The 27,721-nt window shown below is 53.3% G+C and overlaps 11 protein-coding genes across 11 annotated transcripts; 5 read left to right on the top strand and 6 right to left on the bottom strand.

Annotated features, from left to right (window-relative positions):
- Positions 1 to 1,576: 1,576 nt before the first annotated feature.
- CAOG_07294 (aarF domain containing kinase 2) lies at positions 1,577 to 3,770 on the top strand (the record flags this gene model as incomplete). The annotated part of the gene is made up of 2 exons (XM_004343103.1): positions 1,577 to 1,734; positions 1,778 to 3,770. 2 exons carry the CDS (start codon positions 1,577 to 1,579, stop codon positions 3,768 to 3,770), a joined length of 2,151 nt encoding a protein of 716 aa, XP_004343153.1.
- Positions 3,771 to 3,910: 140 nt separating this feature from the next.
- Positions 3,911 to 6,055, bottom strand: CAOG_09070 (hypothetical protein). The gene has a single exon (XM_011272501.1). It carries the CDS (start codon positions 5,964 to 5,966, stop codon positions 4,008 to 4,010), a length of 1,959 nt encoding a protein of 652 aa, XP_011270803.1. The 5' UTR covers positions 5,967 to 6,055; the 3' UTR covers positions 3,911 to 4,007.
- On the bottom strand, positions 5,980 to 8,251 carry CAOG_09069 (hypothetical protein). The gene is made up of 5 exons (XM_011272500.1): positions 7,571 to 8,251; positions 7,300 to 7,413; positions 6,911 to 7,180; positions 6,360 to 6,791; positions 5,980 to 6,257 (listed from the first exon to the last, which is right to left on the bottom strand). The coding sequence occupies exons 1-5, from the start codon at positions 8,225 to 8,227 to the stop codon at positions 6,087 to 6,089; spliced, it is 1,644 nt and encodes a 547-aa protein (XP_011270802.1). The 5' UTR covers positions 8,228 to 8,251; the 3' UTR covers positions 5,980 to 6,086.
- A 1,090-nt stretch (positions 8,252 to 9,341) lies between these two features.
- Positions 9,342 to 13,739, top strand: CAOG_07291 (tyrosine transporter). Its single transcript, XM_004343100.2, has 10 exons — positions 9,342 to 10,840; positions 10,959 to 11,290; positions 11,421 to 11,612; positions 11,683 to 11,739; positions 11,824 to 11,904; positions 11,995 to 12,038; positions 12,132 to 12,208; positions 12,310 to 12,614; positions 12,762 to 13,238; positions 13,340 to 13,739. Exons 1-10 carry the CDS (start codon positions 9,532 to 9,534, stop codon positions 13,610 to 13,612), a joined length of 3,147 nt encoding a protein of 1,048 aa, XP_004343150.2. The 5' UTR covers positions 9,342 to 9,531; the 3' UTR covers positions 13,613 to 13,739.
- A 26-nt stretch (positions 13,740 to 13,765) lies between these two features.
- Positions 13,766 to 16,301, bottom strand: CAOG_07290 (cysteine-tRNA ligase; the record flags this gene model as incomplete). Its single annotated transcript, XM_004343099.2, has 8 exons — positions 13,766 to 13,816; positions 13,899 to 14,286; positions 14,376 to 14,602; positions 14,670 to 14,731; positions 14,822 to 14,955; positions 15,081 to 15,418; positions 15,537 to 15,717; positions 15,856 to 16,301. 8 exons carry the CDS (start codon positions 16,299 to 16,301, stop codon positions 13,766 to 13,768), a joined length of 1,827 nt encoding a protein of 608 aa, XP_004343149.2.
- A 215-nt stretch (positions 16,302 to 16,516) lies between these two features.
- On the bottom strand, positions 16,517 to 18,606 carry CAOG_07289 (hypothetical protein). The gene is made up of 4 exons (XM_004343098.2): positions 18,441 to 18,606; positions 18,233 to 18,313; positions 17,836 to 17,951; positions 16,517 to 17,665 (listed from the first exon to the last, which is right to left on the bottom strand). Exons 1-4 carry the CDS (start codon positions 18,544 to 18,546, stop codon positions 16,706 to 16,708), a joined length of 1,263 nt encoding a protein of 420 aa, XP_004343148.1. The 5' UTR covers positions 18,547 to 18,606; the 3' UTR covers positions 16,517 to 16,705.
- Positions 18,607 to 18,877: 271 nt separating this feature from the next.
- Positions 18,878 to 20,559, top strand: CAOG_07288 (ubiqutin carboxyl-terminal hydrolase l3). Its single transcript, XM_004343097.2, has 5 exons — positions 18,878 to 19,021; positions 19,161 to 19,172; positions 19,422 to 19,707; positions 19,823 to 19,956; positions 20,151 to 20,559. The coding sequence occupies exons 1-5, from the start codon at positions 18,944 to 18,946 to the stop codon at positions 20,382 to 20,384; spliced, it is 744 nt and encodes a 247-aa protein (XP_004343147.2). The 5' UTR covers positions 18,878 to 18,943; the 3' UTR covers positions 20,385 to 20,559.
- Positions 20,560 to 20,741: 182 nt separating this feature from the next.
- CAOG_07287 (CCR4-NOT transcription complex) lies at positions 20,742 to 21,559 on the bottom strand (the record flags this gene model as incomplete). Its single annotated transcript, XM_004343096.1, has 2 exons — positions 20,742 to 21,306; positions 21,456 to 21,559. 2 exons carry the CDS (start codon positions 21,557 to 21,559, stop codon positions 20,742 to 20,744), a joined length of 669 nt encoding a protein of 222 aa, XP_004343146.1.
- A 69-nt stretch (positions 21,560 to 21,628) lies between these two features.
- On the top strand, positions 21,629 to 23,232 carry CAOG_07286 (ccr4-associated factor; the record flags this gene model as incomplete). The annotated part of the gene is made up of 4 exons (XM_004343095.2): positions 21,629 to 21,649; positions 21,813 to 22,006; positions 22,119 to 22,280; positions 22,430 to 23,232. The coding sequence occupies 4 exons, from the start codon at positions 21,629 to 21,631 to the stop codon at positions 22,992 to 22,994; spliced, it is 942 nt and encodes a 313-aa protein (XP_004343145.1). The 3' UTR covers positions 22,995 to 23,232.
- On the bottom strand, positions 23,233 to 25,051 carry CAOG_07285 (ubiqutin carboxyl-terminal hydrolase l3; the record flags this gene model as incomplete). The annotated part of the gene is made up of 4 exons (XM_004343094.2): positions 23,233 to 23,583; positions 23,778 to 23,911; positions 24,027 to 24,312; positions 24,926 to 25,051. The coding sequence occupies 4 exons, from the start codon at positions 25,049 to 25,051 to the stop codon at positions 23,350 to 23,352; spliced, it is 780 nt and encodes a 259-aa protein (XP_004343144.1). The 3' UTR covers positions 23,233 to 23,349.
- A 283-nt stretch (positions 25,052 to 25,334) lies between these two features.
- CAOG_09068 (hypothetical protein) lies at positions 25,335 to 26,027 on the top strand (the record flags this gene model as incomplete). Its single annotated transcript, XM_011272499.1, has 1 exon — positions 25,335 to 26,027. A coding segment is annotated over one exon (693 nt), but the record flags the coding sequence as incomplete, so codon positions are not given.
- Positions 26,028 to 27,721: the final 1,694 nt, after the last annotated feature.

Raw genomic sequence — 27,721 nt, 5'->3', positions numbered from 1 at the left:
CAATGTGCATACTGCACTGGTTGATTCTGCAATGTCGCTTTCTCGTCAAGGCCAAACCACAGGTCATCGCTCGTTCGCTCATTCGGTTGGACTCCGGCGCCCACTCTCTCAGGTCACCAACGCCGCACACTCACGCCACGCCCCAACCCCACATCTGCACGAAATGCCGCTTGAGTGACTGACGCAGCCCCGACCGCTGGCTACAAAACGACGACGGCGCAACGAAGCCCAATGCAAAGTCCACTCCTGCTTTTTGGAGCGTTTTTGGCGCGTCCGCGTCCGCGTCTCTCGCGAATGAACAAGCACGCTGTTGACGTCAACTCCAAGCCACTCGTGACTTGGCTCCAGGGTTGAGCGACGAAGGGGGAAGGGGCGGGAATGGCTCAAAAGAACGAGATCTCCAATGGAGCGCCATAGAGACAGACAAGCAAGGCAGCCTCGAGCGGGGGGGAACACAGGTTGGCTTTATCAGAGAGTAGAACGGGGGGGGGGGTCAATGAGCTGTGATTACCATCGGGTGCGCCTGGGCTGTCTTGAGCAGCGACAAGGGCAGCTGTGAATGAAGAAGAGGGTACCAAAAAAAGGTCGATTTAGTTAGAAAGTGGTATGGGGGAAACAAAGCGTTTAAGCCGGGTTTCAATTTCATAGGATTGGTGAACGTTCACTCACCATTGTTATGAAATACGACTGATTTGAGCATTCATGGTTAGTTCGGTTCTTGTAGTCGTGTAGATCAACCATTGCATTGTTCGCTTGTGATGTATCATTCGAGACATTTCCTGCTTGTCTTGCTTCCAATTCTGAGCATCTCAGCAGCGTTGCCTCTGATTTTTTCCTTCCTTTTGCCCTCCCCCACCCCCCACCCCTGCCCGACCCATTTCATTTCCACCTCATTATGTTTTTGTCTGTATATTTGACTTCTCCAACTTTATTGTTCAGACCTTTGTTCTGTTGCATCTCAGTCATTCAGTCCAGTCCTTTTGTTGTTTCAGGCTCAAAACCTCTATCGTCCCCCAATTCATTCAATTCATTCGTTCAATTCATTCAATTCATTCATTGGGCTCCAACAAACAATGGCCTCCCTGTGCCGAGTGATGAGTGGCGGCGTGCGCGTGCTGGGCAGATCAGCAGCATTGAGCATCCCGGCGTCCTCGTCCTCGTCGTCCTCGTCCATCGCCAATGCAGCAGTCTCAATGCGTCACTATCATCACTATCATCATCCCAATAACGCTTCATCGTGGTCTGGATTGCCTGCTGCGACTACGACTGCTACTGCTACTGCTACTGCTACGCTGGCTTCGTCTTGGCGATCACTCTGCGTGGCCTTCGCTCGGTCGTCCTCGTCCTCAACTGCTTCACTCCAACGCAAGCCATCATCGTCCTCATCATCGTCATCGTCATCGCCGTTGCTTCAGTCGACGTGCAGTCCTCGCAACGGCGTCGTCGTCCTCAATGCTGCAAAGTTGCACTCGTCGGCCGCTTCAATCTCAAGCTGTGGCGAACCACCACCACCATCATCATCACTACCAGGACAAGAACTCGTAGGACAAGAACTCGTAGGACTAGAATTACTGCAATGGACAAACAAGACTCGACTGGCATCAAGTTTGACTACAGGCTCAGTCCGGTCATTCTCTACTTCATGTACCAACCCGATCTCAAGCTCAACATGCAATGCTCAAGCAACACCAACACCAAGGACAACCCGGTCATTCTCAACATACACTACTATTAGTACCGTGGCATCAAGCTCGTCATCCTCAAACCCGAACAAAAGCTCGGCTTCAACGTCGTCCTCCTCGAATCGCACCACCTCAAAGGACTGGAAGGACCTCGTACTGCTCGTGTTTGCGGCGGCAAGCGCAGCCGCGCTCTTGCTCAGTGCACGCCGGGAAGCCAAGCTCGACCAACTCAGGCTCCAGGAGCAGCAGACGTTTGCCGACCAGGAGGACGTGCCGATCGGCTCGCAAGAGCTCACGCTGCCAGAATTGATCGGCCACGCCAGAAAGCCGCGCACCTTCTTTGGCAAACTGTACGATACCCTGCTCGAGTGCATCCTCATTCCGCTGCGCATCTTTGAGCTTGCCTTCCGGTTTGCGCCAGTCGTTTTTCTGGCTCCGCTCGTCTTCCTGCCGTCGAGGTACTATGTCGCAGGGTGGCAACAGTGGTGGTGGACGCTGCTTGTGCACACCATCGAGTCGTGTGGACCCACTTTCATCAAGCTGGCCCAGTGGGCAAGCTCGCGTCGCGATCTCTTCCCGGCCGACATGTGCGCCCAGTTGTCGCGCCTGCACGGCCGATCGCAACCCCACAGCTTTGCCCGAACTGCAGAAGTGATTCGCTCCGCGCTCGCCGAGCGCAACGCAACCGTCGAAGATGCCTTCTCGTACATTGATCCCCAGCCCGTCGGCTCTGGCTGCGTGGCCCAGGTGCATCGCGCCATCCTCAAGGCTGACGGATCGGTGGTTGCGCTCAAGGTGCTGCACCCCGGCATCCAACGAAAGATTGAGCGCGACATGCTGATTCTATACGCTTGTGCGGTGACCATGGAAACGCTCGTCCCGCCACTCCGCTGGATGTCGTTGGTCGAAAGCGTCGAGCAATTCTCGTCGCTCATGCTCCGGCAGCTCGACCTGCGCATCGAGGGCGCCAATCTGATCAAGTTCAACCGCAACTTTGCCAACTATCGCGGCATTCGCTTCCCCACCGTTTTTCCCGAGTGGACGTCTGAGCGAATGCTGGTCGAGTCGTACGAGCCGGGCGTCTCGCTCAATCGCTTCATTCGAGCCAACGACCATCCCGCCAACCTCCACCTCGGCGAGCTTGGTCTGCGCGCCTTCCTCAAGATGATGATTTTGGACAATTTCATCCACGGCGATTTGCATCCTGGCAACATGCTGGCACAGATGCAATTCCCGGCGTCCCAGCTCTCCCCCGAGGCACTGGCGAGCAGCCGGTCGCTCCACAACGTCCCCTTCAACGACGATACGTTGGACACTGTCCCGCAGCATCTTCACGTGAATGTACAGTCTGCCACCCAGTACGCAGAGACGGCAGAGATTATCGAAGAGGAGAATCCCATTGGCGTGCTCAACGACGACGACCCGCTCTGCTTTACGTTTTCCCTGCGCCCAGGTGCAAAGCACGCCTACCAGCCGTACCAGGAGACCTATCCCAACGGCAAGCCAACCAAACCCAAGGACGTTCAGATGCTGCTCATTGACGCAGGCATCGTCACCGAACTGAGCCCCGTCGACCGTGTCAACTTTATCGACCTCTTCACGGCGGTTGCTCGAGGCCAGGGTCGGGCGGTCGGCGAGCTCATGGTGGATCGTGCGCGGGGCCAGTCTGAAAACCTCGATCGTGAGGGGTTTATCAGCTCTGTCGACAATCTCGTAACACGCGTGCGCGTGCAGACCCTTGCGCTCGGCAAAGTGCGCATTGCAGACATCCTTTCTGAAATGTTCTCGCTGGTCTGCATGTATGGCGTCAAGCTTGAGAGCAACTTTGTCTCGCTCGCCGTCTGCATCATGGTTTTGGAGGGCATTGGCAGATGTCTCAATCCCGAAATTGATCTGCTGGACGCGGCGCTCCCGATGCTCGAGGCGGTTGAGGCCAACCGCGGCCTCACAGCGGGTCAATTGAGCAACACCCAAGCCGGTGCCATTCGCAACATGGCCCGTGCCTTCTCTGGCGTGCGCTGGGTTGTCTTCAAGGGTGATATCGAGCTCCTCGGGCAGCCAAGTATTGTGTTCCATCTAATGGATTGATCAGAGGGTCATGGGAGGTGTTGGATCTCTTGGTTTTTTTTTTTTGTGTACGTGTGTGTGTCATACAAACTTGTAGTTTTAACAGTAAACTGTGTTTTTTTTGGAAGGCAATGATTCGAAAGAACTGCAAAAAAGCAAAGCAGGTGAGGTGGGTATCGGGAGTCTTATTCATACATGGGTTTCAAAAAAAAATGATACAAGTACAACAAACAAATTAACAAACCAACCAAAAGGCAGTTATTGACAGGAATGCGTTGGTGGCGCACAACCCCAGGCGGCCGTGTTGGCCTCGTCGACTGTCAAAATTTTGCCCGGATTCATAATCCACTTGGGATCGAGAGACCGCTTGATGGAACGCATGATGGCCACGGCTTCTGGCCCGAGTTCTGGAGCGAGGTACGGCCGCTTGCCAATACCACAACCGTGCTCGCCAGACGCGGTGCCGTCGGCGGCGAGGGCGCGCATGACAATGGACTCCTTGATGCGTTCAGCGGCAGCCTTTTCTTGCGCGTTTTCAGAATCAAACATGAGCAGAACGTGGAAATTGCCGTCGCCAGCGTGCGCAACGATGGGGCCGAGCAATCCAGCAGCGGCGATTTCTGCCTTTGTGTCTCCAATCACCTCGGGAAAGCGCGACAGAGGGACGCACACGTCGGTGATGAGCGCGCTCCGATTGGGATCCATGGCTTGTGCAACCAGCAGACAGTCCTTGCGGGCTTGCCAGAGCTGCTGCGACTCCGCGGGGTCTCGTGCAGCGGCCACCTCGCGACCGCTGTGGTGCGACAGCAAGTCACGAACGCGTCGCTGCTGCTCGTCAATGGTCGCACTGGAGCCAGCGTACTCGAGCAACAAGACGGCAGGAGTCGCAAAGTTCTCAATGCCCTTCTTCAAGAGACTGCCGACGGCGGCCGAGCCCGAGTGGTGCGTGATCAAGCCGTGCACCATCGTGTCGTCGAGCATTTCGCAGCGGTTGAGCTGAATACCCGCGGCAGTGAAGGCCTGAGAGGCGGCCGCAGCATCGCGGATGGAGGGGAAGGAGCAAATGCCGACACGGATTTCCGCAGGCAGGCGTTGCAGCTTGAGCGTGGCTTGCGTGACGACGCCAAGCGTGCCCTCGGCGCCAATGAAGAGCCGGGTGAGATCGTAGCCCATGGAAGATTTGCGCGCGCGCTGCCCGGTGCAAACAACAGGCGCATCGTCCGACGTGGCCACAATCGCCTCCAGTGAGATGACATTGTCACGGATGGTGCCGTAGCGGGCAGCGTTGGGACCCGAGCACCGCGTCGAGATCATGCCACCGATGGTTGCGCCCGGCCCGGGATCTGGCGGGAAAAACAGACCCAGCGGCCGGAGTGTGTGGTTCAAGTCCTCCCATGTCACGCCTGGCTCGACCGTGCAATCCATGTCCTCAACCCGGACGGACAGGACTCGGTTGAGCCCCGACATGTCGAGCGCAATGCCTCCGCAGCTCGCCAGCGTGTGGCCTTCAAGCGAGGTGCCAGCGCCCACGGGCGTGATTGGAACGCCATACTGCACACATAGCCGGACAACAGTGCGGGCTTGCTCTGCAGAGACGACCCTGACCACTGCGGCGGGCGGTGGCGCTGAATGGAAGGACAGGTCGTGCACGAGCGACCCGGGCTCAGAGTCGTCAAACGAGATGGCGTCGCCAAGCAGCAGCTTCGCCTCGGTGACAAAGTCCAGCGGCAGTCCTGATGAGCATCGTGGACGAGCGTTGGCGTCCTGGCTCGACTTGGCTGGAGGACCGGCATGGCTCGGCGTGGCTGGCGGCACCGCATGGACGACCCTCCGCATGGGCTGCGGGAAGACCACGTCGCCAATCAGCAGGACGACAGAGGCGATGGCGCCGCCCCCGATGGCCGTCATGGCGCCCAGGCGGAACCACGGCTGCCCCGTCGAGGACGAGCGAAAGCCCGCGCTGGATTGGCGCCAAAACGACTTGCGCGAATGTTGCTGTTGCTGCTGTTGCTGCTGCTTGCTGTGCGACGACCCGGTCGTTGCGTCAAACAGTGCGCGCACTGCCGATGTGGATGCTGGAAGTGGCTGCGGGGCGGCGCGGCGCTTGACGGTCGAGGAGAGCGCGCGCGAGAGCGATTGCAGCGACTGTGATTGTGGCGCCACGACTTCCCGCCACGCTGCTGCTGCTGCTGCTGCTCCTCCACGAAGGATACGCATTGTAAATGTGGAGTGAAGGAACGAAGAAAGAAGCTTGAAAGGTGAAACAAAATGAACTTTCTGATTACATGAAAAAAAAAAAAAGAAAAGAACATCAACAAGTATCACACAATGGCTTGCTCAAAGTGCAGGCTGGACGGTGATAAAGTCAAAGTTGTACGTCTCTGGCAAGCCAACGTGGGGAAGGTTGGCAAAGGCGCTCCAGGAGTAGGCGGGGAGGGTCGAGTTGGCAGTGGTGGGGCCGTTGAGGGCATCAGCCTGGAGAAGGCGGGCACGAGCGTAGTTGGTCGCCTGTTGTGTTTTTTTGTGCGACGAAGTGGGGGAAAACAAGGATTAGTCTTTTTTTTTTTTTTTTTGATGCACTTCAACTACCCCTCAAAAAAATTCACGTACCTTGGTGTCGTAGCAACCGTCGGGAGAACCGCCGTTGGCAATCAGATCGTAGCGCGAGCAGACGGCGTTGGCGGGCGAGCCACCCGAGTAAGGATCGGTCTTGTAGCTGTTGGAGCGCATCAGCTGCTTGAGGCTGCTAAAGTCGACGACAGTGTTGCTGTCGCGGCGGAAAATCTCTGCGCGGGGAGCGAGGTCGTGGGTGAAGGAGACGCCGTACTTGGCGACCATCGCGGGGTATCCGGACATGTCGAACACGCGCTCAAAGAAGGGCACGTTGAAGCTCGAGAAATAGCCAGCGCGAAGGATGGGAGTAACGTCGGCAGACTCGACATAGCCGGGGATTTGCTCAACCACCCACAGCGCACCGTCGAGGACGGCCTGGCCGAGCTTGATCTGGTCGAGAGTGACGACCATGTACTGGTTGTTGTAGGTCTGTAAGTAGAGTAAAGAATGAGAGAAAGGACCAAGCGGGAAAACAAAATGAGCGCCAACCCACAAAACCCCAAAAAGCGGTTTTTTTGATGTTGCAATTCAACAACAGAAAAACCTACACCAGAGTTGAACTGGGCAACAATGTGGCTCCATTCGCGACCATCGTGGGCCATGGTGTTGGCAAGGCGCACGCGCTGCCAAGCAAGGAGCGACTCGGGGCGAACGAGATCGTACAGCGACATGTTGAAGACGTTGTTGGTGGTTTGGATCATGACGAGACCCGAGTCCATGATGTAAAAGTCGTCGAGCGACGAGAGGTATGCGGGGTAGCTCGAGAACGAGGTGCGCTTGGCAGCAGTCGCCTGATCGTTGAGTTGGAAGTTGTAGTGCTGCGAATGTTACAAGCCACACAAGTGAGGAGAGGGTGACATTTAAAAAAGAAACCAAAAAACAAGCAGATGGATGTGCATTGCTGGAAAGGGGGTGTGGGGGAAACGCGTGAAAATACCTTGTAGATGCGGTTGGTGGCAGTGAAGGTAAACCACGACGAGTGCGAGATCAAAATGTCCTCAAAGCCGGGCAGCATCTTGATAAAGCCAGAGCAGTGACCGCGACGAGAAGCCTGAGAAGATGGGGGGGGGGTCAAACACGCAGAAAGTCGGAAAAAAGGTCAGTCACAAAAAGAAAGCAAAACACTGAACAAAACAACACAAACAACACAAAACAACACAAAACAACACAAAACAACACAGGTCTGGTGCAAAGTCCGCCGAGCTCACCTCAAGCTGAGCCTGCTGGGGAGTCATATCGTTCCAGCTGGGACGAGTGGAGGGCTGGAGCACGTTCATGAGGTCGAGAATGTCGCCGTTGCCGTTGAGGACTTGGAAGGCAAAGACGTCGAGCTTGCGCGACGAGGCAGCGACAGCGTTGTAACCAGCAACAAGACCATCAAACTGGGCGAGGATGGAGCCGGTCTGGACCCAGAACGAGACCTGGGGGTTGAGCTGGACGTTGCGGCGGGTCCAAGCATCCTGCTGGTTGAACCAGTTGCGGTACAGCTGGACGGACGGGTCGGAGGCGTTCGGGAAAAAGTAGGTGAACATGTTTTGGTAGTGGTCGTAGATGCGGTTGTACGTGAGCGCTCCCTCGAGGAAACCGGCGGCGTAGAGCTGCTCGGCGTCCTTGAAGGCCGAGTTGGTCTTGACTTCAAAGACGCCCCAGCCGGTCGTCATCAGGCCGTCTTCAAAGGTGCCGTATGCAGCGCCAGAAGGGTCCAGGACGCCCATCGAGAGGGATGCCTGGCCGTTCTTGATGTAGACGGTGGCTTGGAGTTGCGCGGCGTTTGGTGTCGGCAGTGCGTTTGCCGTCGCAGCAGCAGCAGCAGCAGCGAGGACGACAGCCACCAGGGCCATCCAACCGAGTGCTTGACGAGTCATTGTATGTGTGGATATCAGCGGACCCTGAAGCACAGCAGCAAACAAAGCAAGTAGTAGCAAGTGAGAGTCGACAAACCGCAATACAAGTAACACGTATTGAAACCGCGCGCTTTGATTCAAAGATCACAACCAAAGCACCACCACCATCACGACCATCACCACACACACCCCAAACAATGCTCGGCTCTCAATGATCCATCTCTCTCGTCGGTAGGATCGTGGCTTTGAGTTTTGGCTGTGACCATCATGACTGATTTCGCATCAAGTGGCTTTTTCGTTTCCATCTCCCTTTTCCCTTCGACTCTGTGATCTGGTCCTGTGCCATGGATAGCTCGAACTCAATGAAATGGACTTGCGCCCCGAGTCTCAAGCAGTCGTCCTCTTCTCTCTCTCTGTCTCTCTCTGTCTCTGCATATACTCATGGTCATTTCATAGGCGAGCGGTCAAGTGACATTTGAGTGCTGCAGTAATGAATTCGTGACCTTCCCTCCTTCTTCCTCTTCTTCTTCCTTATTCACTTTTCAGCCACTTTTTCACCGGCCTGTTGTCGGAAGTTCAGACGTGTTCAGACTTGCGCTTCAATGTTGACGTGTTTTGTCTGATTCTTCATAACGAGCGACAAAGCAAATGGAAAACACTACTAACTTGAAAGGAAAAAAAAAAAAAAAAAAAAAAAAAAAAAAAAAAAAAAAGCTGGACTGACACGAGTTTGGTTTGCGATTTTGGAAGAAAACGAAGATCATCAATGATCATGCATTAGTAGTGCATGTATTTATTGCTGAGTGAGCAAGCAAGCAAGCAAAGTGTCAGTCAGCAAGCAATACAGGAAGACGAGCCAATACGCGTGAAGCGTTCCATTCGATATTTTGACAACTCTCCCTTTCTCTCTTCTTTCTCCCTTCTTTCTGCAATCCTTTGGTGGCATTTGATCCCCCATTCTTGGGGAGGGGGCTTTGTTTTCCGTATGCTCTGTCATAGACCATCATTCTGAATTTCCATTAGCATGCATCATCCATTTCCTTCTCTTTCAATTCCCTTTTATGCCCATTGATTTATTTATTTGCTCCGCTAACGGTCTTGTGATGCTTTCCAATCAATCAGCAGTCCTTTTTAATCTTCAACTTGTCTTTTTTATTTTCCTTGTGATACCATCGCGTCCATTCTGAACTCGAGCCAAACAACAAAGCGCTCTCCAGCAGCAGCAGCGTGACCTCTTCTCTTCTTTTCTTTGTTTTTTCAAAGTCGCTCCCACCTCAGCCTGCACCCCCCACCGCGGATTAGAGCGACGACAAACACAACCAGAAATGTCGACCGATCCCCATTCAGCGGCATCCGGAGCAGCAGCAGCAGCAGCAGCAGCAGTCTCATCGGAGAATGAGAATGGCGAATTGGACGAATTTGATCCAATCTCACCGCTGCACCAACACTCTCGCCACCATCACCACCACCAGCAGCAGCAGCAGGCTCAACCTCAGGGCAGCAGCAATAGCTTCACTGTCAGTGGCCATAGTAGTAGTAGTAGTAGTAGTAGTACATCATCATCATCATTGGCTGCCAATCCGAGCAATGCGGCTTCTGCAAGGATCACGAGTGTGACACCTGAGCAGCAGCGACCCGTGCAACCGCTTCAGCAGCACCAGCCACCACCATCATCATCAGCAGCAGCAGCATTGAACATTGAGCAGCAGCAGCAGCAGCAACAGGAAGAGCTCAACGGGAGACCGTCGCCGTCATCACTCACTGCGTCGTCGCCCGCGGGAGTGAGACGCAAGGTGGCCAATCTCAAGAAGCGGCCGTCCTTCCAGACACCGGCCAGTGGTGGTGCTACTGCTACTACTATGACGACGACTACTACTACTACTACTGGTACTGCTGCGGCTGCGGCTGCGGACGCGACCTCATCTCCGTTCGCCAACAACTTTATCATGGATGGCACGACTGCTGCTACTGCTACTACTGGCGCGCTCGCAGAGGCGTACGACCCGCTCAACGACAGCATTGCGATCAGCTTTGGCTCGTCAGCGACAAACATTGCCAACGCAAATGCCGCGGCGTCGGCCATGGTGGGCAATACATGGCGAGACCGTGCCAACTCGGACGAGGACTTGGACGACGGCGAGCGAGGCTTGAACCGATCCACCACGTTCAAGACGTCGTCGGGATATGGGAGCGTGTCCCAGCAGCAGCAGCAGCGTACGGTCAGTCGCACCGGAGGCCGCATCAGCTCCACTCGCTTCCTTGGCGAAGGGACGGGAGCCGACAACGACGACGACGACAACACTCCGCTGCTGCGCCCAGGCACAAGCCACGCTCCTACCAACGCGAACGCGCATAGCATGAACGGCATGGCCATGGCCTATCTTGGTGGCACAGTCGGCGAGGTCTCGGAAGGTCCCGTCGCTGCGAAAAAGCCTCCAGGCGGCCACGGCGCCGGTGGCCATGCTGGAAGCGGCGGCGGCCACGGCACCAAGCACGGCGGCTCCCGCTGGGCATCCGCACTCAAGACCATCATCCTACTAGGCTGCTTTATTGCTGCCGCCGTCATCTTTACTGCCAATGACGAAATGTCCGAGTCCTCCCCGATGTATGCCATTTCCTCCAACACCTCAGCTTGTACGTAAAGCGTTTTTGTTTTGTTTTTGGGTTGAACAGGGTGGTCCAATGGTATCGCTCACCTGTGCTCGGCTCACCTATTGTTTTTCTTGCATCGATGACTTGTGCTTTGGTTTAGATCACAACATTAGCGTCTCGGACCCTTACGACGTTATTGGAGTCCATCTCATCGCGCAACCTGGCCAGCACTCTCCGGACGAGCTGTTCACCGTCACGTTTCATTTATGGGGCTTTTCAGAAGGAGTATGGTCCTTGGCAGATACAAAGTGGGTTGTGAATGTTTCCACGGCCGAGACGAGCGGCGACACGTTCATCAACGTGGACAAGGAGCATGAATTCGAGGTGACTGGAAGTGTCGATGCGCTTCGGCTGGTGATTGGAACGGACTCTCCTCTTCCAGTTGCGGTTTCTGTCAAGGTTATTGGTCATCCTTATTTCATTCATTTCCAGGTAACGAGGGGGGGTGTTTGGTTTTTTTGGGGGGGCGGGTTTTTTGCTCTTGCCTGTGCCATTTCTTTGCGGGCTTTTCGTTTTTTTATTCTCTTTGAGCTGGAACTCACTTTGCTTCTTATTGCGACAGGTGGCCTTCGCCGCTACCATCCTGCTCGGAGTGTACGTGCTGATCATCTTTGAAATCATTCATCGCACTCTTGCCGCCATGTTTGGCAGCTTCTTTACGCTCGGCATTCTCGCAATCTTGAACAAGCGACCTGCTTTGACGGTGATTGTGGCTTGGATTGACTACGAGACCGTTTGCCTCTTGTTCGGCATGGTAACGTACCTAAATGATGTCCATTCATGTCCGCTGCCAGGCTCTTCTCTCACATTTTGTTTTGTCTCAGATGACCATGGTGGGCATTTTTTCCGAAACTGGATTTTTCGAGTACGCCGCAGTCAAGGTCAGCTGAAAGAGTGTCTGGTGTCTTGGTGATGTCTCGATTGTCTTGTGCTCACTCTCACACTCTCTCTTTCGGCTTTTCCAGGCGTACAAGTTCTCGAAAGGCAAAGTTTGGTATCTTGTCACCATGCTCTGCATGTTCTCGACCATCGTGTCTGCCTTTTTGGTACGGTGTTGCCAGACTGCATGTTTGGGTGAAAAATGCATGTCACTCATGGTGGGGAGGCGGCTCTGTTCCGTGTTTGCCATTGCACAGGATAACGTCACTACTATTCTGATCATGACGCCCGTTTGCATTCGGTAAGCCGGGAGGGGGCTTGTCGAACTACAGTACAATCATTTCGTTGATTTTCTTGCTCTCATTTCTGCACGTTGTTGTTGATTTGTCGACAGTCTTTGCGAAGTGCTGAATCTCGATCCCCTTCCTGTGTTGATCGCTCAAGTGCTCTTTTCCAACATTGGAGGCACAGGTACCGAGCGTTGTACTAGATGCTGGTGGTTTGATGATGTCATTTGTCGCTCACTGCGTGTCCATTCCTGTCCGGTAATTCGCACCATTGTTGTTTCACAGCAACGGCTGTCGGTGATCCGCCGAATGTCTTGATTGTGGCCAACAAGCAGATGAGCGACAATGGCATCAACTTTACCAATTTCACCCTGCACATGATGGTCGGCGTCATTTTCGTCACCGCAGCGTGCTATGGCATGCTGCGCTTCATGTACCGACACAAAAACCTCGAGGTGAACGATTCGCCCGAGGTCGCCGAGCTCAAGCGCGAGATTGTGATTTGGCGTCGAGCAGCAGCCCACGTCTCTGGAGCGTCTTCTCACGAAGAAAGCCACGTTCGCGAGCTTTTGGACAAGAAGGTTCTTGAGGTATGTCGGGATTCCAGTTTGAGTCGAACTGTTGAATTTGTTTGTTTGTTTGTTTGTTTGGTTGTGTGCTCGTGTGCTTGTGTGCTTGTTTGTCTCGCACCTCATGCTCACCGCCTGATGTGTCTCAACCATTCCGTCCGCACGCAGCTGAACGAGTACTTGGCTCGCGCATCTCAAGAAGATATGGGTCAGTGGGAAATCAACACGAAGCAACTGGAAGCGCAGTACAAGGTGCGGAATTTTCCGCTGTTTATCAACTCGTGCCTGGTCCTCGGCATCTCCATCCTGTTCTTCTTCCTGCACTCGCTCCCCGAGATTCACCTTGATTTGGGCTGGATTGCCATCCTTGGCGCGTTGGCTCTGCTTCTCTTGTCCAACAACCTCGACATGGAGCACATTCTCGCCAAGGTCGAATGGGGCACGCTTCTTTTCTTTGCGGCACTTTTCATTCTAATGGAGGGCCTTTCCGAGCTCGGTCTCATCACTTTTATCGGCGACCAAACGGCTACTTTGATCAAGTCGGTCGATCCTGATAGCCGCCTGACCGTCGCCATCATCATTATTCTGTGGGTCTCTGGCCTGGCCTCTGCCTTTATTGACAACATTCCCTTCACCACCGCAATGGTAAGTGTTTGTTTTGGCTGGTGGAAGAAAGGATTGTTGGTTGCATGCCATTCTCACACTTTTTCTCTCTCTCTCTTCTTTTTTTGATTCCCCTCTGTCAGATCCCCGTGGTTACCAACCTCGCAACAGATCCGGATGTTGGCCTCCCTCTTGGGCCGCTGGTCTGGGCACTTGCGTTTGGCGCGTGTCTTGGTGGCAACGGAACACTGATTGGCGCCTCTGCAAACGTTGTGTGCGCTGGTCTAAGCGAGCAGCACGGCTATCCAATCTCGTTCTTGAACTTTTTCAAGACGGGCTTCCCCATCATGATTGTTTCTCTCGTCGTCGCGACAATTTACCTGCTGATTGCACACAGCTGGCTCGGCTGGCAGTAAATTTTTTTTCTTCTTGAGCGCGGTTTTGTGTGTGTGGTGTGTATGTGTGTGTGGTGGGTGTGTGTATGTGGTGGGTGTGTGTGTTTGATTTGTGTGATGTCAATTGTAAGGAAAAACTTGAACAACATTTATTCGTTTGAATGTATTGGACGATCACGGTTGCGCCTTGGCGAGCTTGGAAAGCAGCCACCCTGACTTGTTGTCCTGCAGTACTCCCAACAATTTGTGAGACAGCGAAACAACAAAGCGAAGCGCAGCAATCGAGTCAAGCAACTCTTTGACATACCTGCAACTCAAAGCCCAGCTTGGGGAATGTCTCTGCTCGCGCTTGATCGCAAAGCTGGAACAACTCTTTGTTTGCTTTAGGATTGGCCATTGCGACTTTGCGGACTTGCGCTCGGAAATCGGCAAACGCAGACGCCAGGGCCGCTGCCTCGGCCCCCGACGCGGCTGTTGTCGGGGACGACAATAGAGACTGGCATCCGAACAAGACGAGTAGGCCATCGATGCCTCGCGCCACACTGCCTACTAATAGCTTGTTCGGTTGCTGGCCTTGTACTGCATCGAGATAGAGATAGGTGTGGTGCACCAGTGTCATCGCCGCTTGCATTGCGGTTGACGTGTCAAAGTCATTGCAGAGGGCGGCATCCACCGTTGCTTCAAAGGTCAGGATTCTGTCCAAAGAAGCAACAGGAGAACAGGTAAGCTTTCCAAAAAAACACAAAGACTGGCACAACAACATTTCTTGGCAAAGAACACGCACCGATCTCGCAAAGCCACCTCGGAAGTGCCCCAGGCGCGCGTAGCCGGGCTGTCCCAAGCCACTCCGGTAGCCCCAGCAGTCTGCAACACGGCACCAAACTGAGCGAGTTTACGCTCCAGCGCTATGGCTCCTTGCATGGTTTTGTCGTCAAAATGGACGGACTGTCGATAGTTTGTCAACAAGCAAAAGAGACGAAACTGGTTGGAAGTGTAGCTGCGGAGGAAGTCCTGTAGAGTCGGTGCGTGAGTACAAAGACGAGACGAGCTCTGCGGCAGTGCAAGCGTGTGTGCGTACTTTGATGGTGACAAAATTGTTCAAGCTCTTGGACATTTTTTCCTTGTTGATGAGCAAGTGACCTAGGACACAGCGAGAAGGGCATGGAGTGAGCGACCAGTGTCTAGTACACTCGGAAGTACATTGCCAGAGTGAACGACGTCGAGCGGTACCAGTGTGCCAGAAATGGTGGGCCCATTGATCCACCCCGTGATGCGCTTCGCATTGTGCAATCTCGTTTTCGTGGTGGGGAAAGAGCAGATCGATTCCACCAGAGTGGATGTCAAGATGCTGTCCAAAGACAGCGCTGCAATCATGATGGCAGAAAAAAAATCAAAAAAACACAAACAAAAACAAAAAAAAAAAAGCTGAATCTCAGCAACATGACAAAAGTTCGTCCCTGACAACTACCAAAAACTCCCATACCTGCACATGGCAGAGCATTCAATATGCCAGCCTGGACGCCCGAGCCCTTGGGAGAAGGGCGAGGGGTACCCGGGTTCACTTGCAGACTTTGTTGCTTTCCAGAGTGCAAAATCGCGGGGCGAGCGCTTGTTGCTGTCGGCAGGCTCGGTCGCTTCTGCGCTCGACTTGTCGGCGGTAGCACTCGGTCGGAGTTTGCCGTAGCGACTGCCGAACGCTTGCGTGTCAAAGTAGACGCTTCCGTCACTCGCGGTATACCCAAACCCGCGCTCGATAATGTTGGTAATGAACTGCTGAATAGCCGGAATGCTTTCCGTGACGCGAGAAATGGCGTCTGGCGGCCGAACCTGTTTCAAAGAGCAAGATACATCCACACGCACACACACACACAAAAAGGGTGTGAGGTGCTTGGACCGAGCGAGAGGTTTGTCACAACGCACAAGAACAAGAACGGACACCAAGTACAGCCATGTCCTGGACAAAGCTCTCTTCGAATTGACGCGCCACCTCAGAGTGAGACCTGTTGGTGCTGGCTGCTTTCGCAATGATCTTGTCGTCAATATCCGTCATTCCCATCAGTTGGAAGACGCGCAGACCGGCTCGATCGGTGAGAATCCTGCGAATGATGTCAAACCGAACATAGCAGCTGTAGATTGGATGGGGGAAGAACGAGAAAGAGAGAAAATAGCATACGTTGTCAGCTGCACATGCATGATCATTCTGTTGGAACAAGCTGTGGACGCCATTTCCACATTTGTACGTCTGAGAAAACTTGTCTGTGTACCTTGCGTGGCCCAGATGCGCCTCGTCGTACACGGTTGGACCGCAAATGTACCACGAGAGAGTGTTTGGAGTGAGATCGTTACGAGTATGACTGTTGCTGTTGCTGTCGGGACTGAGCAGTGGAGCGACGCTGCGAGTCAGTGCGTTGTACGCGCGGAGCGCTGCTGCTGCTGCTGCTGCTGCTGCTGGATGGTGATGCGGTGCACTGTGCGAGTGGATCCATCGAGCTTGATACTGAGAGTGCAGGTGGGACTGCGCCTTGGCCTGACGCAGGGTTGGAATGGACTGAGATTGAGATGGAGTCTGTGCTGGAAGCGCACTGCTGATCAACTTGGAAGTACCAGCAGCAGCATTAGTAGCAGCAATAGTGGTCGTCGTCGTAGAAGCAGCGGCATTAGCAGTCAATGCGACGGCAGAGCGACTCGTCGCATGGAATCGAGCCAGCATTGGACAAAACCAAAGAGATACTGAGACAGACTGAGAATTGGGAACTGAGACACATTGAGCATAATACAGTGTGGCATTTGCACATGCATCCGTCGTGATCATTGATCATCGCATTTAGAAACTCGCCCAACAAAAAACAAACCAAAAATTGACTGTGAGCGCGCTTTTGCAAACATGTTTTGGCATTGCTGAGCAAAGTATGGAGGGAACAATGGTCATGCATTCACGTGTGTTGTATTTTCCGATTACATGTCTTTTCAAATCTTTTGGACAGAACAATGCAAGTCCGACAAATCAAGCTGTAAATTTCTTATTTGGTTTTTCTCTTTTCCTTTTTCATTTCTTTGTTTTTCTTTTTGGTCTTTTCAATCGCTCAATAATTGTCCCGGGAACAGAATCTCTGGTTACACGGCAGCCGGAACAATCGGGGCAGTACCCAGAGCCACATCAAACGAGGTGAGCTGCTGAACAACCTCGGGCTTTGGCAGAGTCACTTCGAGCTCTTTGGTCGCAACCGCCACGGCCAGCACCAGTGCTTGATCCTCGCCAATGCCAGAATCCGAATCGGTCGTGTCAGCCGGCTTGGGGACCTCGTCCGCCGGCTCAACGGCGATAGCGGCTTCATTGGCGACTTCGGACGACTTTGTCAACTTCTCAAACAAGTCCTCGAGGCTCTCCTCGGCAGGCTTCGGCTTCTCCTTCTCGTCCTCATTGACTGGCGCCGGGGTTGCAGCGTACTCGGCCCTCAGATGCTGGGAGACATTTTGGCCGGCGCCACTGAACACGAGGCCAAGATCGTATGTCTGAGCGCCGCTCTGCTTCTTGGTCACGGTGGGCTTTTCGGGTGACTTGGAGAAGAAGTTGGCCACCTTGTCAAAGATGGAGAGTGGCGCGGGCGCGGGCTCGGCCTCCAGCTCCTCCTCGTCGTACAGCGCGACCTTGATCGAACCCTTCTTGGACTTGCCGCGCTTCCTGTCATCCATGCGGGATCGGCGCACAGCGTCCATGCCAACCTTCAGCCACTGCAGGGCCTGCGTCAGCGCTGCGTCGTTCTGACCGGCAGGCTGATACGCAATCGAGCCGCGAAGCGCAAACACGGCAACGCCACGGCGAGCAAAGCTGTCGGCAATGCCAAGCTCGCGGATGATGGTCCGAGTCGCCACGGCCTCGGGCTGGTCGGCGTTGGCAATCAGCAGGCAAAGAGGCGTGGTCGAGTTGATGCTTTCAGAGTCCCACATGCGGTAGCGCATGTTGGTAATGCTGTCGAGCTCCAGGCGCAAGTTGGCAAGCGAGGCGGGCTTGGTTGCATCCGCCATCGCCAGCATGCCTTGCCCGCTCATGAGGGCCATGCGCCAGCTGTAGCGCTGCAATAGCAAGAGAAGTGTGTCAGAGAAGAATGGAGGAAGATGGTCAGTTGACACCAAAACCAAAACAAAACGACACGGTTGTCGAGTTGTTCAGAACAATACAGATACACACCCCCGCCCCACACCATGCCACGTTGACAAAAAGAAAAAAGAAAGCCAAAACTTACCCAGCCGCCACGGCCACCATAATCCAGGAAGGCATCCGCGTGCATGGGACCGCTGGTCGTGTCGAACGCCAGGAATTTGAGGTTGTCCTTGCTGGCCGTCAACGCGTCCCTCTCGGCTGTGTGTGGAGGTCGGTAAAATGTCACACGCACAAGACCAAACAACAACAGCATGTATTTTGTCAGATGGTGAGTTTCAGCAGGCGCAATCGGTCGTCATAACATTGAATGAAAGGCTGTTGTCGGCGTTTGTTTCAAAAAAAGGAAATGGAGAAGGCTAAAAATGAAACCTCCATGACGTCGGCGTGATGTCGCCAACCCCTGTTTCACAACGCTCGTACGCACACACACACACACACACACACACACACACACACACGCAAAAGGCAAAAAGACTTACGCTGATAGTAGCTCTCGGAGGAGAACTTGGAGAGCTCGAGGCCGAACGAGTCAAAGAAGGGCTGCTGGGTCGCCAGGTCGCCTACAAAACCAGAACAACAAACAAGGAAAAATTCGATCATCCATCAGTTTATCGGCATGGCGGGCATGACGTCGGTCAAACGATAGAACAAGAGGCAATGGAAAAATCTCGCCATAGACACACGTACCGAAGGTCAGGATGGACCTGGGAGTATCTTCGCTGGTCGCCTTGAAGACGGTGCGGAGCAGCGACGGCGAAGAGCCGGCATCGGACGGATTGGATTCAGACGTCATCTGTTTCTGTTTTGCGGATGATGTTGTTGTTGGTTTGAGAAATGAAGACTGAGATTTTGGTTGGTTTCAAACTTGCTTGTTTTTGAATGGAAAAAATGAAGCTATGACGCTGGTCGTGCGACGACTGTTGCCGGATCGTCTGCTTGGCGAAAGGAGCGTTTACGACTGAAATGGCCTCAATTCTGAATTCCGAGATCCGCACAACCACTGCAACTTGAGGTTATTGTTGACATCTTGCAAAGCCGTGTTGTGCTTTCTGACAGCCATCTCACGAGCATCAGGACCTTGTGCGGCAGAATTGACTTGAAAAATGTTGAGATAATGTTAAATGTTCGGAAACGTAAAGCTCAGTTTTTATTTGCTTCATTTCGTTTTTTTCACACGCTGAGCAAACACCATGTCTGAGTCTACCAGCGACTTTCGCCCAACTCCGTCTGGCAACAAGCGATGGCTGCCCCTCGAGTCCAACCCCGAAGTGCGTTTGTTTTCGTGCTTCATTACGTGCTTCATGGCGAATTGCTGGATGGAGAGAGTGAGAGTGAGAGAGCGGGATTCGCATCGTAAGTCAAAGCCTCACTGTTGAACTAACTCGTCCTTCTGTTTGGTGAATCCAGGTTATGAACAAGGTACAACACCCAAACCACATGCATCTCCAACACATCATCCTCTCCAAGGCGCCAACGTTTCTGGGCTGGGTCGCCAGACAGACAGACAGAGAGCGAGTGATGACGAAGGCCTTTATGCTGTTCTCGATTGGCGTTTACGTCACTGCTCCCAACGCTGATCCGCTCACATCCACATCGGATGGCGCGATTCGTCATCCTTCAATTCTGATTGACTGATTGTTGTTGATTGTTGTTGATTGTTGTTGGTAGTTTGTCTGGTCGCTGGGCCTGCCGCGAAAGTGGGGCTTCACGGACGTCTACGGCCTCGATGCAGACCTCCTCGCAATGGTCCCGCAGCCCGTCGTGGCAGTCATGATGCTCTTCCCTGTCACCAAGCCACACGAAGACCACCGCGTCGCAGAGGACGAGCGCATCCAGGCAGAAGGGCAAACACTCAGCCCCAATGTCTACCATCTGAAGCAGACCATTGCAAACGCCTGTGGCACTGTTGGCGTGCTTCATGCTGTTGCAAACAACAAGGACCGATTGGAACTCCGTATGTACCTTGACAGCGGGATGAGGCGTTGCTCTCAAAGCGAGAGTTTTGCCGATCTGACCTGAACTCTTCGTTGTTGTTGTTGCCGGTTTTCTCTGGTTGTCTGGACACACAGCGGAGGACTGCTATCTGCGCAGGTTTGTGGAGAACGGCTCCGCCAAGACGTCAGAGGAGCGCGGTGAGCAGCTCGAGGTCAGCGAAGAGGTGACCAATGTGCACGAAGAGTGTGCCAACGAGGGCCAGACTGAGGTAGGGGCTTTTCGCTTTGTAGAGTTGGAGAGTATTGTACAAAGTGTTGTTTGTGATTCTGCATGTGCTTTTGTTGCCTGTCAAGTGGTTGGATGGTGTTTGAACAAGGGTGTCTGATCTCGTCGTTTAACTTTGCACCTTTCCAACCCTCCCCCCTTTTTATGGTTCCCCTTTCTTTGGCTCCCCTCCAACAGACACCCTCGCTTGACGATGACACCTTTTTGCACTTTGTGTGCTTGATCGAGCGTGATGGCTTCCTGTACGAGCTGGATGGCCGCAAGTCCTTCCCGATCAACCACGGCCCGTCCAGCCAGCAAACCCTGCTCGAAGACGCCGCCAAGGTCGTCCAAAAGTTCATGGATCGCGACACTTCCCAGGTGCAGTTCAACATGATTGCCTTGACCGAGTTGCCTCAGGACGCCGAGTGATGTTTGCTGGTGCTTTTGTTTTTCTGTTCTTTTTTTTTTTTTTTCCCTTTGTGATGTTGCTTGTTTCCACCTGTGTGTAAAGCTTTGTTGTGTTGAATGTCAATTGAACAAATCAGCTATCTTTCAACGTTTTCTTCTTTTTTTTGTTTGAAAATAAGAGTCAATGGCATCCAGATCACAAAAAGTCGACAAAAAGAAACCCAAACGAACAAAAAGGTCTTACATGTAAACGCACAGCAGACCAGAACAAGAAGCAACAAGGACATCATTCAACGGGAGGGGTGGGAGAAGCAAAAAAAAACTGAGGAGAGCCCAGACAGCAGACGAATGTGTGCATCTTGAAAACTCGCCCAGTTTTTAGTACTTTCGTGCATTCACGACATTGTTGGCCATGACCGTGCTTGGAGACTGAGGGACGGCGTTACTGAACGGCTTGGCACCGCCGTTGAGGCCGTAGTTGCTGGGTGGTGTGCCGAGAGCACTGCTGGCGGCGTAGGTGCCGTTGCTGCCTGCTCCAGGGGTGGTTGAAGGTGAGTATGGGGCTCCGCTGGTGGCGGGCGTGGTGGCGCTTGATGCTGGCCCTTCCAACTTGCTGAGGTAGGATGTGCCGAGACCGTAAATGTGGCCTTGGAACTTGGAGTCGTCAATGTTGTCCTCAAAGAAGAGCTGTCGCATCTTGAAGAAGGCGAACGCGGTCAGCATGCTGTCGCTGCCCGCTTGGTGTTGAGGGCCGTATCGCTCCACCTCCAGGTCGTCGCTGACGTCTTGCAGGCCGCCCTTCAAGTGCTTGCAGCTTCGCATCATGAACTTGATGTCATAAATGCAGGGGAAGTACAAGTACAACAAGGAGAAAAAGTCTGATTCTTCCGTTGGCAGCGCGGTGCACGTTAGAACCTTGAGCAAGTATGCAAAGTCGTATCCACTGCGAGCGGAAGAGCAAGGGGCGGGTGTGAAAGAAGTGGGGAAGGCAGCAAGAGTGGCGCAAATGGGAAAAAGAAAGGGAAAAAAGTCAGACACGTGGGTGCAAGAGTGCCACACTTTGTCGAGTATGTCAAAATATCATCAACAAACCTGTGGAAGGAAATCCATTTGATTTGATCGTTCAGCACGATGCCAGAGGGAATGAGCAACTCGGCAAAGTGGTGGACATCAATGCCGTCGGCTTCAAACCGCATGAGGCTCTTTAAGCGATTCCAGCACGACTGTCCATTGGGATGGTCACTGGACGTTGATGCTGAAAATGGATGATCACTGACGAGAATCGCGTTGGCGTGGAGGGGGGGGGGAGTGGAGAGACGGAGTGGACAAACGCAAGTCAAAACTGATCGCCCATTGCTTACTCATCACTTTGCTGTGCCATACACATCGTCTGACTCTTTGTCACTTGCAATTGTTGCAACAATCCGAAAACGAAATCAAAAACAATAGGACACAGAGTTCCCCGGCGTGGTTGTAAAACCAGTGGGCAACTTCCGATCGCAGGCCGAGTTCACGTTCCAGACCCTCCGCTGCAACGTTGACCGTCTCAAGCTGATCCAGCTGGGCATCACCTTCACTGACGAGCACGGAAACACACCAAAAGACGTGTGCACATGGCAGTTTAACTTCAAGTTCAGCCTATCGTGAGTTGGAACAGGCACTTTTTTTTTTGTTTCATTTTGAGATTTGGATGGCCTGCACCTGACACTGACATGGCCATTTGCTCTTTGGGGGCTATGTTCTTGCACTTGACAGAGAGGATACATACGCACAGGATTCGATCGACTTGTTGACACGCTCTGGCATCAATTTCATGCGGTTTGAAGCCGACGGCATTGATGTCCACCACTTTGCCGAGTTGCTCATTCCCTCTGGCATCGTGCTGAACGATCAAATCAAATGGATTTCCTTCCACAGGTTTGTTGATGATATTTTGACATACTCGACAAAGTGTGGCACTCTTGCACCCACGTGTCTGACTTTTTTCCCTTTCTTTTTCCCATTTGCGCCACTCTTGCTGCCTTCCCCACTTCTTTCACACCCGCCCCTTGCTCTTCCGCTCGCAGTGGATACGACTTTGCATACTTGCTCAAGGTTCTAACGTGCACCGCGCTGCCAACGGAAGAATCAGACTTTTTCTCCTTGTTGTACTTGTACTTCCCCTGCATTTATGACATCAAGTTCATGATGCGAAGCTGCAAGCACTTGAAGGGCGGCCTGCAAGACGTCAGCGACGACCTGGAGGTGGAGCGATACGGCCCTCAACACCAAGCGGGCAGCGACAGCATGCTGACCGCGTTCGCCTTCTTCAAGATGCGACAGCTCTTCTTTGAGGACAACATTGACGACTCCAAGTTCCAAGGCCACATTTACGGTCTCGGCACATCCTACCTCAGCAAGTTGGAAGGGCCAGCATCAAGCGCCACCACGCCCGCCACCAGCGGAGCCCCATACTCACCTTCAACCACCCCTGGAGCAGGCAGCAACGGCACCTACGCCGCCAGCAGTGCTCCCGGCACACCACCCAGCAACTACGGCCTCAACGGCGGTGCCAAGCCGTTCAGTAACGCCGTCCCTCAGTCTCCAAGCACGGTCATGGCCAACAATGTCGTGAATGCACGAAAGTACTAAAAACTGGGCGAGTTTTCAAGATGCACACATGTGTCTGCTGTCTGGGCTCTCCTCAGTTTTTTTGCTTCTCCCACCCCTCCCGTTGAATGATGTCCTTGTTGCTTCTTGTTCTGGTCTGCTGTGCGTTTACATGTAAGACCTTTTTGTTCGTTTGGGTTTCTTTTTGTCGACTTTTTGTGATCTGGATGCCATTGACTCTTATTTTCAAACAAAAAAAAGAAGAAAACGTTGAAAGATAGCTGATTTGTTCAATTGACATTCAACACAACAAAGCTTTACACACAGGTGGAAACAAGCAACATCACAAAGGGAAAAAAAAAAAAAAAGAACAGAAAAACAAAAGCACCAGCAAACATCACTCGGCGTCCTGAGGCAACTCGGTCAAGGCAATCATGTTGAACTGCACCTGGGAAGTGTCGCGATCCATGAACTTTTGGACGACCTTGGCGGCGTCTTCGAGCAGGGTTTGCTGGCTGGACGGGCCGTGGTTGATCGGGAAGGACTTGCGGCCATCCAGCTCGTACAGGAAGCCATCACGCTCGATCAAGCACACAAAGTGCAAAAAGGTGTCATCGTCAAGCGAGGGTGTCTGTTGGAGGGGAGCCAAAGAAAGGGGAACCATAAAAAGGGGGGAGGGTTGGAAAGGTGCAAAGTTAAACGACGAGATCAGACACCCTTGTTCAAACACCATCCAACCACTTGACAGGCAACAAAAGCACATGCAGAATCACAAACAACACTTTGTACAATACTCTCCAACTCTACAAAGCGAAAAGCCCCTACCTCAGTCTGGCCCTCGTTGGCACACTCTTCGTGCACATTGGTCACCTCTTCGCTGACCTCGAGCTGCTCACCGCGCTCCTCTGACGTCTTGGCGGAGCCGTTCTCCACAAACCTGCGCAGATAGCAGTCCTCCGCTGTGTGTCCAGACAACCAGAGAAAACCGGCAACAACAACAACGAAGAGTTCAGGTCAGATCGGCAAAACTCTCGCTTTGAGAGCAACGCCTCATCCCGCTGTCAAGGTACATACGGAGTTCCAATCGGTCCTTGTTGTTTGCAACAGCATGAAGCACGCCAACAGTGCCACAGGCGTTTGCAATGGTCTGCTTCAGATGGTAGACATTGGGGCTGAGTGTTTGCCCTTCTGCCTGGATGCGCTCGTCCTCTGCGACGCGGTGGTCTTCGTGTGGCTTGGTGACAGGGAAGAGCATCATGACTGCCACGACGGGCTGCGGGACCATTGCGAGGAGGTCTGCATCGAGGCCGTAGACGTCCGTGAAGCCCCACTTTCGCGGCAGGCCCAGCGACCAGACAAACTACCAACAACAATCAACAACAATCAACAACAATCAGTCAATCAGAATTGAAGGATGACGAATCGCGCCATCCGATGTGGATGTGAGCGGATCAGCGTTGGGAGCAGTGACGTAAACGCCAATCGAGAACAGCATAAAGGCCTTCGTCATCACTCGCTCTCTGTCTGTCTGTCTGGCGACCCAGCCCAGAAACGTTGGCGCCCTGGAGAGGATGATGTGTTGGAGATGCATGTGGTTTGGGTGTTGTACCTTGTTCATAACCTGGATTCACCAAACAGAAGGACGAGTTAGTTCAACAGTGAGGCTTTGACTTACGATGCGAATCCCGCTCTCTCACTCTCACTCTCTCCATCCAGCAATTCGCCATGAAGCACGTAATGAAGCACGAAAACAAACGCACTTCGGGGTTGGACTCGAGGGGCAGCCATCGCTTGAAACGAACGAGAAAAAAAAAAAAGAGGGAAACTGTCTTTCCCCCCCCCCTTCGCTTGAGTCACTGAACACGAAAGCACAGAGTTCAACTGGACGAAGATGAGAATGAAGTGCTTTGGACGGAGGCGGAAGGGGGCGGGGGGGGGGAAAGCGAGTGAGAGCGAAAGAGAGAGAGCGTTACCATTGCCAGGTACGGATAGTCCTGCACAACATCGCGTATTACTGCCATCTCCTCCTCCAAGTTGTACTCCCACACTTCGCGGATTTCGAACTTGCAGTCCGAGTTGTTCCCTAGTGGTGGCGGCATGGTCGTCTGGGAGAGCGGCGGCGGTGGGGAAGGGGTACGAAAGAGCAGGGAAACAAGAAAAAAAAAAAAAAAAAGACGAAAATTCAAATAAAAAAAAAAAAGAGCAATGGAGCTCCATACAAAAAGGTTCAGAGAGAAGAAATCATCGTCAATGATGATTCGAAATTGATAGTGTGCTTGGAAGACAACCAACTCCGACAAAAGAGGTACAAGACAAAAAAAAGCAATGTCTGAATGTCTGGATGTCAGCGTCAGGGTGGTCAAAGGTCAGTCTCTTCTGCCTCCTCCTTTTCCCCCCACCACCACCCCTACCCACACAGCCACCACGCTGTCAACACCCGCACATCAGAGAGCACGCACTCTGCCAAACGGACGCTTCTTTGAGTCCTCGCAGTCCTTGCAGAGCCTTGCCAATGCATTTCCGAGATCAGACAGCATTGGGGACTCGATCCCTGCATGGCGTTTTGTTGTTCTTCCGCCATTTGGTGTGTGGGCGCGTGCTGTCCTTCTGTTCTTGCTGGATCGCCCTCGTCGAGCTGTAAGTCTAGTAGAAATCATCAGTGCTTTCGTCCATCCATCTTGTCTTGCTCCGCGGGGAGTGCGGACGCTCCTCCACCGAGCACCAAACAGGATCATCACAAAGGACAGCGGTAAAGAGCAGCAATGCTCTTTTTTGCTGCTCGTTCGATCCTGCAACCCTCGCCCTCGTCCCCTGCCTCAGTACCCTCAAAGCAAGTGTGGACGACTGCGCGCTGTTTCCTACTGGTGGTGGCCGCATGTCATGTTCGTTTGCCTGGGGCTTCGGGCTGCGAGGCTTCAAATGAATTCCCACCCGCACATCCCCGTTCGTCTATCTCCTGCCATTGCATTTGAGCGACAATCGACACTGCTTCAGTCATCGTGGACCCAAGCGAGCTGTTCAAGCAACTTGTGCTGCACTGTGCAACTGCCATTGCAATGTTGGAAACAAAAAAAAAGGCACATGTTGTTTTTTTTGTTTTCTCGTACATTGTAAACTTTTTACTCTGCTCTCATCCACCAACGCTGCTGAAGGCTTTTGTGCGGCGCTTGCTTGCCTCGGTCGTCGACGAGCAGTGTCCCGGCAGCCTGAGCGACGGTGACGCCGGGGTCCAGGGCGCTGTCTGGTAGAAGCCGGACGTGAATATGCGCGCAGAATTCAAAGTCCAGCGCGAGGCATTATTGTTGAGAGGTACCGAGGCTCGGGACCATAGACTTGTTGTTTCGAAGAGCGACCCATGCTGCGCCTGCCAAGCAACAGCTCGTGCAGCGAAAAGATGCTGCCGTGGCTTGGAAGCACAACCGAGGTGGACAGAGATGAAAAAGTTGACTCAATTTTCAACCAGTCATGCTCAATCCTGCGCGTGCACCTCTCGAATAGGGGTTTATGTGGAATTTTTCCGCTTATTGGGGAACTACTTGAGTTTGGAAGATTTTTTTTCGTTTGATGCAATTTGAGTCCAAAGCTAAGCGAATCGCAAATTTACAACAATCTGGCTTGGCACACCTTGTGGCTTTGTCCGCCTCGTCAGAGTCTCCGTGTCATTGGCAACGCGTCTTATGTCGACTCGTCTTCGCAACAGTTGGTTGGTGGTCATACTGTGCTGCCCTTGCATGGGGAGGGCGAGCGGGTTTGTCAGCGCGAGCGGACGTTGCTACGTCCCACAAAAAAAAAAAAAGCCAAGGCGAGTTGTTGCGGGTTGGGCGCTGTAGTTGAGCGCCAAGGTTGTGTGGCCATTCGACGACTTTTCGTGCGCATTCCGCTTTGCGGCGAAGGCTCGTATGGCTTGCATCCCATTGGAGACAGGCCCCAAGTTGAAAGGATCGGTTGGGGCGCGCGCACGCAAGCACAGGGTTCAAGTACCACCAGCGGTCTTGCGCTTGTCGGGGATTTGTGTTCACTCGCGCAGAATTTTTTTGGTTTATCATGCAACCTCCTGTTGAGTCGAGTCCTTCCACCACGAAGCGCAGGAACGCGGGCACGAGCTAATTCCTGTCAAACAATCAGTCTTGCCAAACCACCATGCAGCGCACACGCAAGAGTCGCACTTCTCGTGATGCAGGGAGCGATAGATCACTACCGACAAATCCACACAATCGATGGCGCCGATTGGCCAGCTTGATCACCAAAATCGATGGAAGGACCGAGCTCCAATTGGCCAGATTCTGTTTGTTTGCTACTTTTTTTGGTCCACGCTCGAGGGCAGGCCAGCTTTCGTGACACGCTCGTCCATCCTACTTGACAGCACAAACAACTGTTTGTGCCTGAATGGCAAGAGAAACACCAGCTGGTAGCAATGCAGGCGGAGAGCACCTTGCCGGGGCCCCGAGCGCATCTGGGGCCTCGAGCCGCGTCATCATCGTGGGCACCTGCCCCGACCCGACCACAGAATTCGCATGGGGGCCCCCGGCTTTTTCGCTAGTACGTGCCTTCTTATTCGAATCACAATCAAGGGCACCAGAGACCAAAAGCCCAGTAATGTTGCGACGCAATGAGGGGGGGCCATCGCAAAGTGCGAACGCGGTGACTAAGCAACCGAGCGCGCTCGTTCGTTATTGTGCTACAACCTGTCGCAGCTGCAGGCCACTTCCAGCCACCATCTTGGTCAGCAAATTCAAAAAAAACCTGCTGAAGCCGGTTTTCCCCCTCGA

The sequence above is a fragment of the Capsaspora owczarzaki genome (assembly GCF_000151315.2).
Source record: "Capsaspora owczarzaki ATCC 30864 unplaced genomic scaffold supercont2.15, whole genome shotgun sequence".
Lineage (NCBI taxonomy): Eukaryota > Filasterea > Ministeriida > Capsasporidae > Capsaspora > Capsaspora owczarzaki.
This window is presented reverse-complemented; position numbering and strand designations above follow the sequence as displayed.

What these genes read in the sequence shown, in the direction of transcription:
- CAOG_09070 (XM_011272501.1), bottom strand. Translation starts at nt 5,966, where the DNA reads ATGCGTATCCTTCGTGGAGGAGCAGCAGCAGCAGCAGCAGCGTGGCGG.
- CAOG_09069 (XM_011272500.1), bottom strand. Translation starts at nt 8,227, where the DNA reads ATGACTCGTCAAGCACTCGGTTGGATGGCCCTGGTGGCTGTCGTCCTC. An exon ending in CCACCAACCGCATCTACAAG is followed by an intron (nt 7,181 to 7,299) that starts GTATTTTCACGC and finishes TAACATTCGCAG; the next exon opens with CACTACAACTTCCAACTCAA. An exon ending in TTGCCCAGTTCAACTCTGGT is followed by an intron (nt 6,792 to 6,910) that starts GTAGGTTTTTCT and finishes CTCTACTTACAG; the next exon opens with ACCTACAACAACCAGTACAT.
- CAOG_07291 (XM_004343100.2), top strand. Translation starts at nt 9,532, where the DNA reads ATGTCGACCGATCCCCATTCAGCGGCATCCGGAGCAGCAGCAGCAGCA. An exon ending in TTCCAACATTGGAGGCACAG is followed by an intron (nt 12,209 to 12,309) that starts GTACCGAGCGTT and finishes GTTGTTTCACAG; the next exon opens with CAACGGCTGTCGGTGATCCG. An exon ending in TGGACAAGAAGGTTCTTGAG is followed by an intron (nt 12,615 to 12,761) that starts GTATGTCGGGAT and finishes GTCCGCACGCAG; the next exon opens with CTGAACGAGTACTTGGCTCG.
- CAOG_07289 (XM_004343098.2), bottom strand. Translation starts at nt 18,546, where the DNA reads ATGACGTCTGAATCCAATCCGTCCGATGCCGGCTCTTCGCCGTCGCTG. An exon ending in CTCCGAGAGCTACTATCAGC is followed by an intron (nt 17,952 to 18,232) that starts GTAAGTCTTTTT and finishes CTCCACACACAG; the next exon opens with CCGAGAGGGACGCGTTGACG. An exon ending in ATGGTGGCCGTGGCGGCTGG is followed by an intron (nt 17,666 to 17,835) that starts GTAAGTTTTGGC and finishes TTGCTATTGCAG; the next exon opens with CGCTACAGCTGGCGCATGGC.
- CAOG_07288 (XM_004343097.2), top strand. Translation starts at nt 18,944, where the DNA reads ATGTCTGAGTCTACCAGCGACTTTCGCCCAACTCCGTCTGGCAACAAG. An exon ending in CAAGGACCGATTGGAACTCC is followed by an intron (nt 19,708 to 19,822) that starts GTATGTACCTTG and finishes CTGGACACACAG; the next exon opens with CGGAGGACTGCTATCTGCGC. An exon ending in CCAACGAGGGCCAGACTGAG is followed by an intron (nt 19,957 to 20,150) that starts GTAGGGGCTTTT and finishes CCCCTCCAACAG; the next exon opens with ACACCCTCGCTTGACGATGA.